We start from the raw sequence: 15254 nt of genomic DNA, 5'->3' as shown, positions 1-15254 counted from the left end.
TTTATGATTCCTTCTGCTCACTCATTTGTCCATCCATCTGTAAGTACTGCAAGACAGTGCTTTGTTTTGTTTTTTTGTTTTTCCCTTGCACAGATTGTATTACACGTTCATATTCTGACTCTAAAAAGAGGCTTGCTTCAGGACCAAAGGTGAAAGATGTGCATGAAGAGTTGTTTCTTAAGAACACAAACCTTGAATCACAAAGAAAGTCCATTCCCATGCAGAGAAAAGATAACTGGCTGGGAAGCCCTCTTGGCTAAACGGGGAAATCACGGTCCTCTTAAGAAAGAGGCTTATAAACAAGCTTGGAGTGGGCCCCAAGGAGGACTGTTCCACAATGGCCTGCATTTACAGGGAACAAATAGGACAGGCTAAAGCAGCAGCCAAACTTAAATTAGCAAAGGGAATCAAGGACAAGAAGAAATCCTTTTTTAGGTACATAGGGAACAGGAGGACAACAAATGAGAGTGTGGGACCATTACTCAACTCAGGAGAGCTGGTTACTGGTACTCAGGAGGAAGCTGAACTCCTGAATGACTACTTTGCCTCCTGTCTTTCACCAAACCAAGGGGAAAACCACGCCAGGTAGAGTAGAGGATGAGCATGGTAGGAATAGGCCTTCCTACTATTGCCGTAGAATTGGTGTAGGACCAGTTAAAAAAAAAAAATAGACATATACAAGTCAGCGGGACTGGATGATCTTCTTCATCCAAGAGTGGTGAAGGAGCTGGCTGAAGTCATTGTGGGACCCCTGGAAAAACTCTTCCACAACTTGTGGCACTCTGGAGAAGTCCCTAAGGACTGGAAGAGGGCCGGCCAGTGTTGTACCCATCCACAAGAAGGGCAGGAGGGAGGACCCAGGTAACTATAAGCCAGTTCACCTAACTTTCATCCTAGGGAAAATCCTAGAAAGTTCATCAAGGAATCTATCTGCGATAAGCTTGCAGAAGGTAAGATTCTGAATGACAGCTAGCATCATGGGTAGGTCTTGCCTTACCAAACTCATCTCTTTCTATGACCAGGTAAATTGCCACTTGGACATGACAGAGCAGGTTGACATTGTATACCTGGACTTCCAAAAGGCCTTTGATCTAGTATCCCACAATGGCCTTGTGGGAAAATTGGAGGATTGTGGGCTTAACTCTGAGACAGTCAGGTGCCTGAGAGACTGGCTGCAGGATAGGACCCAGAGAGTTGTTAGTGAATGGATCTGTGTCATCTGGGCTAGAAGTGGGCAGCGGTGTGCCACAGGGGTTGGTGCTTGGTCCAGTACTTTTCAACATTTTTAACGATTTGGATGTGGGGGTGAAGAGCTCACTGGCCAAGTTTGTGGACGATATTAAGTTATGGAGGAGCATGGTCACACTTGAAGTTAGGCTACAGAGACAGGCTAGCAAGTTGGGCGGGTCACAATCTGATGACGTTCAACATTGAAAAATGTAAAGTGCTCCACCTCAGGACGAGCAACCCCCAACACGCCTGCAGGCTTGGCAGCACCGAACTGACTAGCACCACGAATGAAAGGGACCTGGGGGTAATAATAGACTACAGTATGAATATGAGCTGGCAGTGTGATGCTGTAGCCAGTAGGGCAAATAATACTCTGGTATGCCTCTCCAGCAAAACCAAGGAGGTGATTCTTTTGGACTGCTCAGCACTGGTGAGACTGCAGCTAGAGTACTGCATCCAGTTCTGGGCACTACACTTTAACAAGGACGTGGATAAGTTTGAGAGAGTCCAAAGAAGAGCCACTCGTATGATCAGAGTCTTAAAAGGCAAGCCGTATGAAGAAAGACTGAGGGATCTGGGACTCTTCAGCCTGAGGAAAAGAAGGCTGAGAGGGGACCAGGTAGTAGCTTACTGCTACACTAGAGGAATACATCAAGGGCTTGGTGAGCAACTGTTCACCAGGGCACCCAAGGGGAAAACCTGGAGTAATGACTGGAAGATCGATTCAGGCTCAACATTATAAAAAACTTCTTCACAGTCGGGGTGTCCAGATTGTGGAATAAGCTCCTCCTTCCAGAGGTGCAGTCACCTACCCTGGAAGTCTTAAAGAGGAGACTAGACAGTTGCCTTGTTGGGGTCACCTGACCCCCAGTTATCTTTCCTGCTTGGTGCACTGGACCTGATGATCTTCCAAGGTCCCGTCCAGCCTTGCAATATATGAATGTCTGCTGGGCAAACGGTATTATGGTCTTAGTAATTTAAAGCTTCCAGTATTCATTTTCAGTTATTGACAATGGCGTCCCAGAAGAATATATTGCCCTTGCAAGAGCTTGGTCAGTTTTTTTCCTGACCTTCAGGTGTCATCTTGTCTACAAATTAAGCTACTGAGTCTTTTGTATATAGCTGGTTGCAATATTTGCATAGGCTACTGGTGCCTCCTGATCCTGGGGGTCCCCTAGCGGCTGATCACTGACTGGGGCGAGTGCCAGGGTGGGTTTCCTAGTGGCTGATCGCCACCTCCGGCGTAAGTGCCAGTGGTAAACCCAGAAGTGCTGCCGGCACTTCTCTTGGCACCCCCACATTCTCAGGGGGGCATCAGTGGTTGCCCCCCCATGCACTGGCCAGTGAAGGCCAATCTCATGGGGGGGCATATGCCCCCCATGCCTCCCCTATGCATCGCCTATGAATATTTGGTTACTTGAGGAAGTTGACTGGGCAACCCTTTGTGATGCTGGTGTTTATAGAAAAAGCAGCAGCAGTAGGAGGACTTTTGGATCAAGAATGTTGGAAAGAGCTACTTGCACTTTCATCATCATGATCTACCTCCTCCTCACTTACACCCATGAAGGATTTTTTTAATGTCTGCAGGACACTTCTTACATACAAGGACGTGTTTGGTTATCCTAATAGCATGTGGAAATGCATGTTTCATTTGCTGGTATTTGCAAATCACATTTTTTTTCCCCTCAGAATGACTTGCAGTGTGGAAATGATTCCATATGCCAGAAGTTGATCGCACCATTTTTTCTGAGGGAGAAAAAAGAAAAATGTAATTTAGTGTCTAGCTTGCATATATATACACACTAAGCTACAGCATATACAAATTTAGTAATGGATGGAGGAGAGGTCTTCTCAGAGTTGACTGTGAGCAACTTCCCTGCCCTGCAGGCCTCAGCTCACTGCTAAGGTTAGGTGATTTGTCACAAAACAGCAGATTGGGAATTCAATTATGAATTACATAGGTTATAAAAATATACTAATGCAGATAAAATACAGTTTAATATACTGAATTCAGATAAATTTAAACTCTTACTTTTCAATAAAGAAATATACTTTCTTTCAGCTTGTTTGTACTGCTTCTGTACTTCTGTGGATCTCAAGGTCACAGGGCCAGGAGGAGGCAGGTTCCTTCCAACTCCAAAATGTTTAGACTTGCTCTGTCTCCTTTCCTGAGGCTTTTGAGCAAGTAGGGCAATAAGCTCCTTGTTTCTAATCTCTACAGAAACAAATGGATGCTGCTGCCAGTGTCCACTCCCTGTGCTTTGAGGCCTAGTCAGGACGGGAGCAGATCCACCAAGCTCTAGATCAAAAGTCAACAATAGAGGAAGTCCACAAGCAAAGAAGGAACTGAATCCTTCTTCCTTCTCTTGTGAAAATGGCAGTGCCCCATGGGGGCAGAAATGCATCTTTCTCTTGTATTTGAGAGTTCTGTTGTACTGCTTGTCCTCGGTGTACAGGAATTGTAATGGTCTGATATTGTAGATAGTCTTATGTAAAAGTCTTCCTATTACATAGTTATTAGAAAACATTTTTGGGGAGTGAAGGGTAGCGATATATGAACACCTTATCTTAAACATTTTATTCATCATTCTAAGAGAAAATATTTCATAAGAGGTTTTTTAAAATTTTCCAAAATGTTTAAATTTTTCCAGCCTTTTGGGGGGGGGGGGGAAAACACCAAAAAAAGTCCTCAAGAAAAAACCGTTTTTCCACGTTTTTTTTCCTAGGTTTTTTTTCTGGGCCTTCACATCTCTAGTGCTGTACCCTCTTTTAGTAAATCCTGGATCTCTTCATGCTGATGACCAGGTCCATGTTAATTCTTTCATCACTTGGTGATGACCCAGGAAGAATATCTGTGACCATTCCCTTTAAGTTTTGAGTTTTCCTTGATGGGATCATATATACAACATAGCCAGCTTTTCAGCCAGATGCATTGCCCTGAGACCTGAAATTTTCTTCATGTCCAGTTTCAACCTTCCACTCCTCACTAAATTCAAAATTCACATTCCTCTGCAACATCCAAAATTGTTAATCTTCCCCCTCTGACTCTCAAGATTTATTTTTTATCTGAAATCAGTGTTGTGAGGGAATTGGCATACTTTAAAGTATCTGACTTTGGTATGTGAGAACCCTCCTCTCTTCTTGTGATTCACTATAATGTATATTTTAAGGAACTTGAACAAGAATTCAGGGAAGATTAAAAAAGTTGACTTGTTTTGGGGTTTCTTTGATGCATGCCTTGAAATGCTAAGTGTTTTTTTTCACAAAACATGGAGTACTTGTCCTTTCTAAATGAGCTGTGATTAGTGTACATCAAGTTCTGCACCCAAAATCATGGGCCACTTTCAAAAATCTCGACCATGCTTTCAATCTCTTTGTAAGGTGCAATGTGTAATCTCTTTCTATGGCACCATATCAAATGTCACATAGCATCAGCCAAGGATAGAATGCTCTTCTCCCTCTTTGCTCAACACTTTGTACATTTTCCTTTTTTTTCTGGAACACCTCATTCTAACCAAATTCTCTAAGCTTATACTTCCCTTCACTTTAAAATCAAGCCATCTAATTTAACAAGGTCATTTAAAGGGATCTTTGTTTCTCCAGTGGCAGGTGTCTTTTAGGATTAGTCACGAGTTCTGGGGGTGTAGCTTCTAAGTCCCAAAGGGAAAGTTTTGAAAACCCTTTAAGGGCACAGTTAATCTGTCTTGAGAGGTGAAGATTTTGGCAAAACCTTAGGCTGCCTATACATGTGCTTTTTGTCATTCTAATTGGAACGTGTTGGAGCAGATTTGATTTAACTGAGACTGTTCAACTTCTTAATTAGAATGCTGCGGTGTTGCCGAAGTGTCGTGTGTTAAGCTCCTGTGTGTTTTTTAAATGGCTGTGGGGTGCTTTAACTAAACCATGTTGAATGGGGTTTAGATAAAATGTCCTACAGCCATTTTTAAACCTGTGGGGGCTTAATACATGCAACAGTGAGGTGTTTTAATTAGAGTGGCTGCCTGGGAATCTCTTTAGTTAACACTTCCCACACACATACCTCTAAGCATGTATATGGTTAGTCTTGGATACTATGACCATAGGTGCTACAGAGAACCCATCAGCCCTTACAGAAACTCTTAGTGTAGTTAATTCCTTGAAGTCTGCAAGAGGAGTAGATTCTGAATTGTGGAAGTAGTTACACTTGAGAATCTGGTCTGACTTTAGTCTTGCCATAGTCTATTCTTTTTGATAAAATACTAGAGTGGTTGAGAACTTAGTTGTGATACTAGCTTCCTTCAAGAATGGTAGTTCAGCTGTTGCTGAAGGAAGAGTTATCTTGATTCTGATATTCTTGCCTGTCTTCCACCCTTTGGTTTTTGAGTAAAATTAGAGAGAAAACTGTGGTAGGATGATGTTTCTTCTGCCATTTTCTTTTCACCTGGGACTCTTACAGTCTCTCTCTTTTTTTTAATTTAGTCCTCACTGACATGGCCTCTTAAGCTCATTGACTGGTAACTTTTGTAACTGTGGGCAGGAGAATCCCAAACTGATTTTTTTTTCTATAGCTGCTATCTTCTGATACTGGGATTGTGGAGATTCGCCTGCAGAGCTTGGTGGAATAGATGCTAGAGAGCTCTTGTTCTATCATCTGGGAGATTCCAGAAAGTTAGGTAGAGCAACTGGTCTCCTGCTCCAAGGCTGTTCCTGTGAGTGTCCTACAGCACTCAGTTATGTTATCCCTCTGCCTCAGCTGGGGTGGGACTCAGTGATATATAATCCCCCTCCATATTGTTACTCATACAAAGTCATGTTTGCATTTCAGAGAGCATTCATTTTATTTGAGTTTATCGTGTTACTATTATTTTAACTTGGCTGTTGACATTTCATTTTTGATTCACTTTTGATGCATTGTCACTTGTTCTCCAAAGATGTTCTGTTAGTCAGCCGGGTCCACTGATGTGTTCCTTGGTACAGAAATAACTTGACTTGTTTGCGTGCGAGCTGTTGAAATCTGTGCCTTGTACACTTTTTAATGTTGATGTTGCTAGTCTCTTGAGGTTTCTGCTGTCAGCACACTGCAATCAGCATGTATCTGGATGATAAAATGGACACAGTGAGTGAATGCGAGTCTCAGCAGCTAGGCTGTAGAAACCGACATGGACCATGTGTTGCCTCTTTAATGCATTACGGTTGTTAGGGCAGTCCGCTGGGATGGCAAACGATAGCTAAGCTTCTTACTCAGGCATTTGGCTTAAGTAATGTATTTCTTGAAGTTGCCATGTTTAGCTCTGGCCAGCAACATCTTTATTTAGAGGGGACCTGATAATATATGACAACATGGTGGGAGAACACTGTTGACTTGCCCTACAGTGGTTTAGTAATGTCATGGTTCATCAGCTCAGTTCTCACATGAGCCCTGTAGGTCAGCTGTCATGTGTAGTGAGATACTTCAGGAGACACCAGTAGTGACAGTTGAAGTAGCTTCCTTTATTGATGAGCAGTGTTTGTGCTGCTGTGAACTGGGTGGGAAAGCTGGCAAACTCCTCCAGATTTATGACCATTCAAATTTCCTCTTTGTTGCCATCTTCTGCAAACTATACTTGAGCATACGGTGTTCTTAGAACCCTTTCCTGGCACATTCACTTCCTTAGAAGCAGTCTGAACTTCACTATTACATCAGCATGCAAATGTGCCCCAGAGTAGGGCTCCATAGGGAATCCCACCTTCAGAAAACACTAAATATTGGGGAGTATCTTTTTAATCATCTCCAAGGTCATCATAAAACATGGTATAAATATGTATGCTTTCAGACTACATTGGTAAACAGCAGTTCTTGGTTCCATTGCAGTTTTCTTTTTTGTGGGGGGGGAACATGGGGGAGGGGAGGCTACCACTTCAGTCACAATAGAGTCCAGTAGCTTCCCACATAAATTAAATTTCTAAGCTCAGACTTGCAGGCCTTATGCAATGTTTTACTCTTTCCTCTTGAGCAGAGAGGCTCTGTTTGGTGAATAAGTGTCATCATGATGGAAATCCATCCTCTGCTCTTTGAAAGAGTGACTTGTGTTAGTCTGAAGGCAGGGTAGAGTTACATTTTACAGATTGAGATGCATAAGCTTTCGTAAGCAACAGCTTGCTTTGTCAGATGCTATGAAAAGACTTTCATATAAAAAGTCCTTTTGCAGCATCCGCCAAAGTAAACTGTTGCTTAAGAAAGCGTATGCATCTCTGAATTAGTCAGTGTATAATGAGGTGGCCTACCTGATAAGGCACAGGCAGATCAGGAAGAGGGCACAGTAGCAGATAGAACAGGAAGCAGAAGGCAGAGCAGCAAATTGCTTAATTTGCTGTTCTGCGTAGGGAGCACAGGGCAGGGAACAGAAAGCAGAGGAAGGGGAGTGGTCCTCAGGGAGGGTATGGGACTGATCTGTGGCACACCTGCCAAAAAAATTGGGCCCAACTGCTCTGTAAGAGGTGACTCTACCCTGCCCTCTCTCAAAGACTGGATTTGTAGTGTCCCCTAAAAGGGATGGCTTCTAAACAAATCTGATTTCCTTATACAGTCTGTCACCTCCTGCGAGAGATGTGTTTCTCACTTTAATTTCTTTAGTCTTGAAGGGTATCTTGGCAGGCCTCTGGAGAGATGTAGCTACTAATGTTTGATCATCAATAATTACACATTAATGACTTGGAAGGTTGGATTCATGTCACCAGACATGTCATGCCCAGGGATCCTGGTTTTCTCTGATTAAAAAAAAATTGCAGATTCTCTGGTTTAAACAAACAAACAAACAAACAAACCAAAAACAACAACCCCTCCCCCAACCAAACAACCCCCAAAATCCATTATTAAAATTAAAGGTCCCCCTCAGCCCCCCACTGGCCATGATGGTGCCCCTCACTTCCCCCTCCACAGCCTTCCCAGCCCTGCTGGTGTCCCTCTTTCCCCCCACAGCCCTGCTCATGTGTCCCTTGCCCCTCGCTCATGGGCCCTGGCCCCCCAGCCTTGCCAGAGGGGGCCCCCAGCTGCTGGGGCTGTGGGGCCAGGGACTCAGTTCCCTGCCTCCAACAGAAGGCAGCTGCAGCAGAGGGAGCACTGGTTGGCTCCCCCACTGCTGCCTGCTTGCTGCGGGCTTGATGGGGGCAGGGCTGGCTCCCAGTGGCAGCATGCGCTCCTGGGAGGCAGGGGGGACCTGTGCCCTCCAAATCTGTGGGGGGGGGCAAGGGAAGGCTGGGTACGCACTGTGGACTTTTGCTCCTGGCCCTGCTGCCCTCCCCCAGGGCCTCTGCAATGCAGCATGTGTAACCCAGTGTGGTAGGGCATAGCGGGGCCGCGCAGGAAAACTGCTTGCTTGCAGCAGCTCCCCTCATGTACTAGGGTGTGGGTCCAACTGTGGCTGTGTTTCTTCTGCCCCCCACCCCCTGCTTTGTGGATCTGAGCATTGCTGACCCCTGCTGTTTATTCCCTGCACCTGTTGGCAGCAGTAAGGCCTGGGGGCAAGTTTTAAGAGGTCTCAAATAAGTTTAGCTTTAGCTTAAGCCCCCACTGAGAAACCTGGGACAACTAGATTTAAACTGGATGAACAAACTCCCTTGCAAGCAATGTATCAACAAAAGCCAGGTTTATTACAGGACAAAGGGGAAAGTTTCTCAGTTACTCTGGGGAATTAAAGTATAGTTGCAGGATTCCAGCTACATTTTCAGCTTTCGGACTTTGATGCTGAGCACTGAGAAGAACCCCAAGTTTGATGAAATTTCTTTCCATGTCAAATGAATTTATAGTGAGTTACAGGAGAACCACTGCATATTTTGTGGGTTGGGAATGCCGTCTTCAACAGCCGTCCACAACTGAATAGGATCCTCAACATCTGCAAACCCATCTTTGACAATTCCTAAATGCACTGGCCATTACATGCTACACTCCCTGGGCAGCTTTAATTCTGATTTCACAGTTTTGTAATCTATACAGACAGAACCGATTTGTTTAGGATCCAGTGCTCAAACAGTGCAGAGAAAATCAACTGCTGGCTGTTTACTTTTCATGCTGTTCTGTCTCAGTTTATCAGCAGCACTCTGAGCAGCTGTGGATCATCTCACATTATCAGTTGCTAAAACAAGGTGCTCCAACCACAAAATTAAATGCAAGACAGTGTTGTACACTTTGTGTACTTGGTATTTCTGGAAGTATAAAAAGTCCGGTGCTGTCACCAGGCATCCACAGTTCTCTGCAGTGTACTTCACATCATTGTGCAGGTCTGCTATTGCCAACAGGCTGGCCAGTTCCTGCAGAACAGCTGTATTCCCTTGTTCTGTTTGTTCAAGTTTCACAAACCCATGATAGAGCCAGGAATACTGTGCATGGTACTTGATGCAATTGAACCATGTGTTCCACGTGGTCACAACTGGTTCTGGTGGAAGTGCTGGTGAATCAGTATTCTGATCCTCCAAGTATGTCAAGAATCATGCATGACAATCTGGAGCTTTTACTAAAAGTGACTTCATTAAAGCAACAAAGCGATCCACTTGCTTGAAGGTCTCTTGCCAAGTAGTTCCTGCCAAAGCAACTATATGTGCATAGCAATGAATATGTACACAGTTTGACCACAGGCCACAAAGCACATCGTTCCAAGCCTTCACCATGTAGTTTGCATTGTCTGTTACAAATGCCAATATTCTCTCGTGGGATGGCAAATTCCATCAGACAAGGAATCAAGGCTTTTGCAATGGCGGCATGATTAACTTTCCTCAGGCACACTGTCTTTACCAGCTGTGGTTTGGGAACGTTAGCGTGCTTAGCACCTGAAATAAAATGTTGAAAACTGGTCTGTTTTGGAAGTCAGTTGTTCTGTCAGCAAGCACAGCAGTAAAAACTTGGAGGGAAACTTCAAGAAGGCTCTGTTTTTCCTCTTCAGAAAGAGCCAATTTGTGGGAATACAATTGGTCTGACTTGGGAATGGCACCACTTCCATTAATGTACTTGCTCCGAAGATCCCTGACAACAGATAAATCCATTTTATGCAGATGAATGGTGCTTTTAAACACATTTGAACAAAATTCAAAATGATGGTGTCACAGTGGGGTTTGGCAGCTGTAGAACGCTGGAATGCTGCAGTCACAGTGCATTGTTTCTTTGATGGCTGTGCTTTTTCAGTGTCCTCTCTTCGTGTCTCTTGGTTCTGTTTATGCTTAGCACTTTCCATGTGTTCCATAATTGTCTACCTTTGAACATGATCTACAGCCTTATTGCATGTAATGCAGAACAGCATGGTACCGTCAGTGTGAAACTTACTTTTGCCAAACTCGGCAACACGGTCTTTAGGTGTGAGTTTCACAGTCTTTGGCATCTTTTCAGGACTTGAATATGATGTCTGGAGGCTGAAGTAAAATTTGAGATGTATCAAACACGCGAGCCCTTGTTACATAGGGACGAACTTAATTCTCAGTTGTACTTTTTTCACTGAAAGCACGAAATCAAGTATTTTCCATGAAAGAAAGCAAGCGAGCCCTGCATTTTTGTTGGGCCTGGGGAAAAAAACGGACTCCTTCATTCCAAGCAGAAAAGGTGCCAGGGGGGAAAGAAAAGCCTTTCCCCTGTAGAGCAAACTGTGGCCTTGAAATGCAGGGACAGGAGTCTGGGAGCAACACAGGACTGCCAGGTGCCAGCCGGCACTGCCTGTGGGGCCTGGCCCAGTGCAGCCAGTCAGCAGCTGGTGTAAGATTCCAAGTAGAAGATGTGCCCCTACTGCAGAGGAAGACAACCCCCCACAGTCTCTACCAATCTGACCAGGGGAAAACTCATTCCTGACCCCAATGCAGCACAGCATCAGTCCGACTCTGAACCAGATGGGCAAGACCCTGTAGCTAGGACTATCCAGGGCTGAGTCTCAGGAGGAGCGTTGGCATATCCCTGAATGGTGGCAGACCAACCTCTTCTTGAACACCTCCAGTGCAGGAGACTTCACAGCTTCCTTGAGTTCCACTGCCCCCTGCTCTAACTGGGAGTCCAATTGAAACTGAACCAAAACCTAAGAACTGGTTAGAACTGGTGTTTTGATTTGCCCCTGAGCCATCATTTGCTCTGTCCTACTGAACCACAGTGGGAATCAAGCCACCAAAAATCACCGGGGTCACCAGTTAACCATGTCTTGCTGGTTAGACCAACCAGGGTTACTGATTAAATGGAGGTCAGTAGTTACCCCACAAGTCAGATTGAGGTGACCGGTTCAGTCTTCATTAAAACTGCCAACAACAATTTATTTAAACTGTAAAAACCAGTGGCACACATGAAGACACACAAAGATAAAATGATATGTTTACTGCTGCCACAAAGACTCGTCATACTTCTCTATTGCGAATCCTGGGACTTTCTGATTTTGCAATTTGTATCACGCTTCTCTTTCACTCCTTTAGTCTATATGCTTAATAGAGAACGGAGTTAAATGTATGTAAACAGCTGTAAATAAATATTACTGCTTTCTTACTGGACTCTTATTCTTAAATCTTACGACAGCTTAAGGTCAACTAGTTCCAAATGCCCACTTCCAAAGCCTGCTTGACACTTCATGCGGTTGTAGCATGTAGGAGGTGGAGAGGGATGGGGACAGGCAAGATCCTGGGAGCAATGGAAGACAATGGGATACTGATGGCATGCTTGCAGGTGCTGTGAATGGGTGGAAGACTTGGGGCAGGCTCCCTGACTGGGAGGTAGTAGGCTGTGAAGAAGTCCCTAGGCAGTCCCACAGGGTGAGAAGGGGCTAGGGCCACAGCTGAGACCACTCTGTACAACCCAGGGAATTATGTGCAGAAAAATTCAAAAAAACGTACAGCAAAACTCAACAACATTATGCAAAATTAATTGCTTTAAAAAATATAAATTAAACTAAATATAACGGTATTTGACCCATCCTTAGGAATATATGCAGGTACTTTTGTATGGATGGGGGGTTGGTGTGTGTGTGTGTGTGTGTTGCAGGGGTGGGATTTGTGAAGGTGTTGGATGTGAATGTTGGGTTTGTAGGAGGGTGAAGTGTTGCGGGGGTGGGCTTGAGCATGGTGTTTGCAAGCAGGTGCAAGTGTGGGGGGGGTGGTATAAAAGCCCCCGCCATCAGCCTGAACAGTTTCCATGCCTCTGTGTGCAGTATCCTGCAGGAAGCTGCATGTGGAGGTGTGGAGCCCGCCCAGCCCAGCGCCTCCATGTTACACATGCAGGTGGCCAGGCACTCCAGTGGGGATTGGGGGTTTGCAGCTGGCCAGAGTGCCTGGCCAGCTGCACATGAAGCGTGGAGGTGCCAAGCCCAGTCGGGCTGCTAGTGCTTCACGTGCAGGCAGCCAGGCACTGTGGCCAGCTGCAGACCCCTGATCCCTGCCAGAGTCCCTGTCTGCCTTTACATCCCCAATCTCCGCCAGAGTCTCCAGCCACGTTTACACCCCTGATCCTGGCTGGAGGGCCTGGTTGCCTGCACGCGCAGCACTAGTGGCCCAACCAGGCTCAGTGCCACCATGTTTCACATGCAGCTGGCCAGGCACTCTGGCCAGCTGCAAGCCCCCCCACCCCCTTCCCAGCTGGAGTGCCTGGCCACCTTTACACACATGATCCCAGCCAAGGTGCCTGGCTGGCTGTGCCTTAAACATGGAGGCACTGAGCCCGGTTGGACTACTAGTGCTTCACATGCAGGCAGCCAGGCAGTGGCAAAATGTAGGGGGTGCACACACAGCCCCTGAGAGTGTTGGTGCTCTCCCTGATGGCTGTACTCACTGCTTAGCCGCTTTTGGGATTGGCTGTGGCCAGCGCTTGCTCCCAGAAGCAGCCACAGCCATTCCTGAAAGCAGCTGCAGCAAGCACAGTGATCGGCCTTTGTGGGATCACATGGGACCCCACCGCCCCAGACTGCAGGATTGCCTGTGGGGGGACCCCCACTCTGGTCGGTGGGACTGGTTGCAGGGGGGGCACATGCACACCCTGACTAAGGTAGCACCAGTTGCCCATGCAGCCAGGCACTCCGTTGGCTGCAACACCCCGATCCCGGCTGGAGTGCCTCTCCCTCCCCCTCCTCCTGCCCCTCCAGGTAGGGGTAGGGCTTTTCCGCTCCTTTTGCCAAGAGCTCTTAGAGCTCTTGGCAAAAGTGGGAAATCCGTGGGTTTCTTGGCTAAAAGGGGAAATCCACGTTTTCTCTGCTAAAAATGAGAAATCTGTGGCTTTCTTCGTGGGAAACAGAAAACCCAGATCCCTGGTCATGCCACACTCTCTGGAGACAAGTAGATAGAACATGGGATTGACACTTGGAAGAAAGAGACAAGTTCTATTCTCAGATCTGCCATTAGCCTGCTTAGTGACCATGCTGTGAATCCATTTCCCCATCTGTAAAAATGGAGGTGGTACTAGCCTCCTAGATGAAACGCTTTTAGATCTCACACAGATTGTGCTATGTGGGAGGGTGGTAATTGTGACGATGGTGGTAGCAGTGCTGTTTCCCTACCCCAGGAAAGGAAAAGCAAATTCTCAGTTTGTGGCATGTTCGGGGTTGAGATCGTTTGCAAATGTCAAGCTTTGTAATGTAAAACATCCTTATTGGAAAAGTGACTACAAAGAGCTTGGTATTGTCTATTAATAAATTAGCTCCTCAGCTTCAGTTTAGGCATTCAGTATTTTAACCATCTTTAGCTGATATTTGTTCATTTAGCTTCATCAACTTTTTGCCTAGATAATTCAGTCAATCACAACAGAATTTCTGGCAACTTGGCAATTTCTGGCAAGTGTATTAAGCAACAGTTTGAAACATTGTGGAAGATGGAGCTTGCTTAATTGGATTGTATCTGTCTATTCTTCCAAGTTCAGCCCACTAAGTAGATACAGCTCACAGCAGTAAACGGAACAGAGAAGGCTCTTGATTTATCTAGCATTATAAAGTTGCATAGAGCTTTTCAATAGGCGTTTGTGTACAGTGCGCTGAGTGCAGAGCCATGAGTGGAACTCCTGCACCAGTGGTACGAGTGTGATGTGAAGGTCCCATTCCAAAGAGAAGCAGGGCACAGAGGTATGTAAAAACAGGGCTGTTGATGGTTGGTTTAAAATCTCTCCAACAACTCACTAGAGTTGATTAGTAACAAAACAAGGCCTCATTCCTCAGCGCTGTCTCAGTGGCAGTTTTGCATGCATTTGGTCTGCAGGACTTAAAAAAAACAAAGTTAAAGTCATGAGATCCAAACACCTGCTGAATGCTAGTATTTACAGTGTAGCAGGATGGAGTGGCCACTGGGGCTATTACTCAATTTATTAAATAATCTACTGTGCCTTTTCTCTGAGGTTTTCTGTTTAGCTATTTTCTCTGGCTACTCTATTGCAGAGAGAGGGAGAGTCCTCTTATTATAGCAATATTTTTGCCTTGGCTTTTTAATTATATCTAAAAATTTAATTATCTATAGAAACCCACAGTTCATTTTTAAATGGGTTTTAAATGAGAGGTTTGCATCTTTGTATTTGGAAATTGTCAGTCTCATGATTAGTGGTGTTATCTACAAGTAGCATGACCTGACATTGTAGATAAGACAAAGCTTCATGGAAGTCTGTCTTCAACATATTTTGACTTGTCTTTGCATATTTTGGCTGAAACTTTGAAGAGCACAAAGAAATGTGATATCTAAGCAAGGAGTCCAATATCCCTATATTTATTTTATAAGATGAAACTTTTCAGTAAGTGTAAATATTAGGCTGTAGCTTGTTCTGACACAAGCCTCTGTTAGCAGTTTCTCTTTTGCTTTCCTTTCTTTATCTTAGACTGAGAGAGTGCCGCTTGAACTTAATCCAAGGCTGGAAGAAGTGGTGGAATTCAGTGAAATGGAATTAGAGCCCAGTGAGACAGAAGACTTTGAGGCAAGAGGAAGTCGCTTCTCCAAGTCGGCTGATGAAAGACAGCGGATGTTAGTTCAGCGAAAGGAAGACCTGTTACAGCAGGCTCGAAAGTATGCTTCGTCGCTGACCATTCATATTGACTGATTAATTAGAATAACTTGTAGGGTGCTTGTTGTACAGAAAAACAGAGTCT

The 15254-nt window shown here is 45.1% G+C and overlaps 1 protein-coding gene and 1 long non-coding RNA gene across 3 annotated transcripts in view; one reads left to right on the top strand and one right to left on the bottom strand.

Moving 5' to 3' along the window:
- Nucleotides 1–15254, top strand: part of AMFR (autocrine motility factor receptor) — a 69892-nt gene that overhangs the window by 44288 nt on the left and 10350 nt on the right. The window contains exon 13 of one of the 2 annotated variants that reach the window (XM_019505785.1): nucleotides 14987–15171. The exons of the other annotated variant lie outside the window; for it this stretch is intronic. Coding sequence (XP_019361330.1) covers nucleotides 14987–15171 — 185 coding nt within the window. The remainder of the gene's footprint in view (nucleotides 1–14986; nucleotides 15172–15254) is intronic. 2 annotated transcript variants of the gene reach the window in all.
- LOC109289652 lies at nucleotides 2659–12053 on the bottom strand. Its single transcript, XR_002095442.1, has 3 exons — nucleotides 8802–12053; nucleotides 6856–6858; nucleotides 2659–2670 (listed from the first exon to the last, which is right to left on the bottom strand). It is a non-coding gene; the product is annotated as an uncharacterized LOC109289652 (long non-coding RNA).

This window comes from Gavialis gangeticus, unplaced genomic scaffold (genome assembly GCF_001723915.1).
Source record: "Gavialis gangeticus isolate Ggan-Ray unplaced genomic scaffold, GavGan_comp1, whole genome shotgun sequence".
Lineage (NCBI taxonomy): Eukaryota > Metazoa > Chordata > Crocodylia > Gavialidae > Gavialis > Gavialis gangeticus.
The sequence above is the reverse complement of the archived record's forward strand: the minus strand, read 5'-3'. Positions and strand labels throughout refer to the sequence as shown.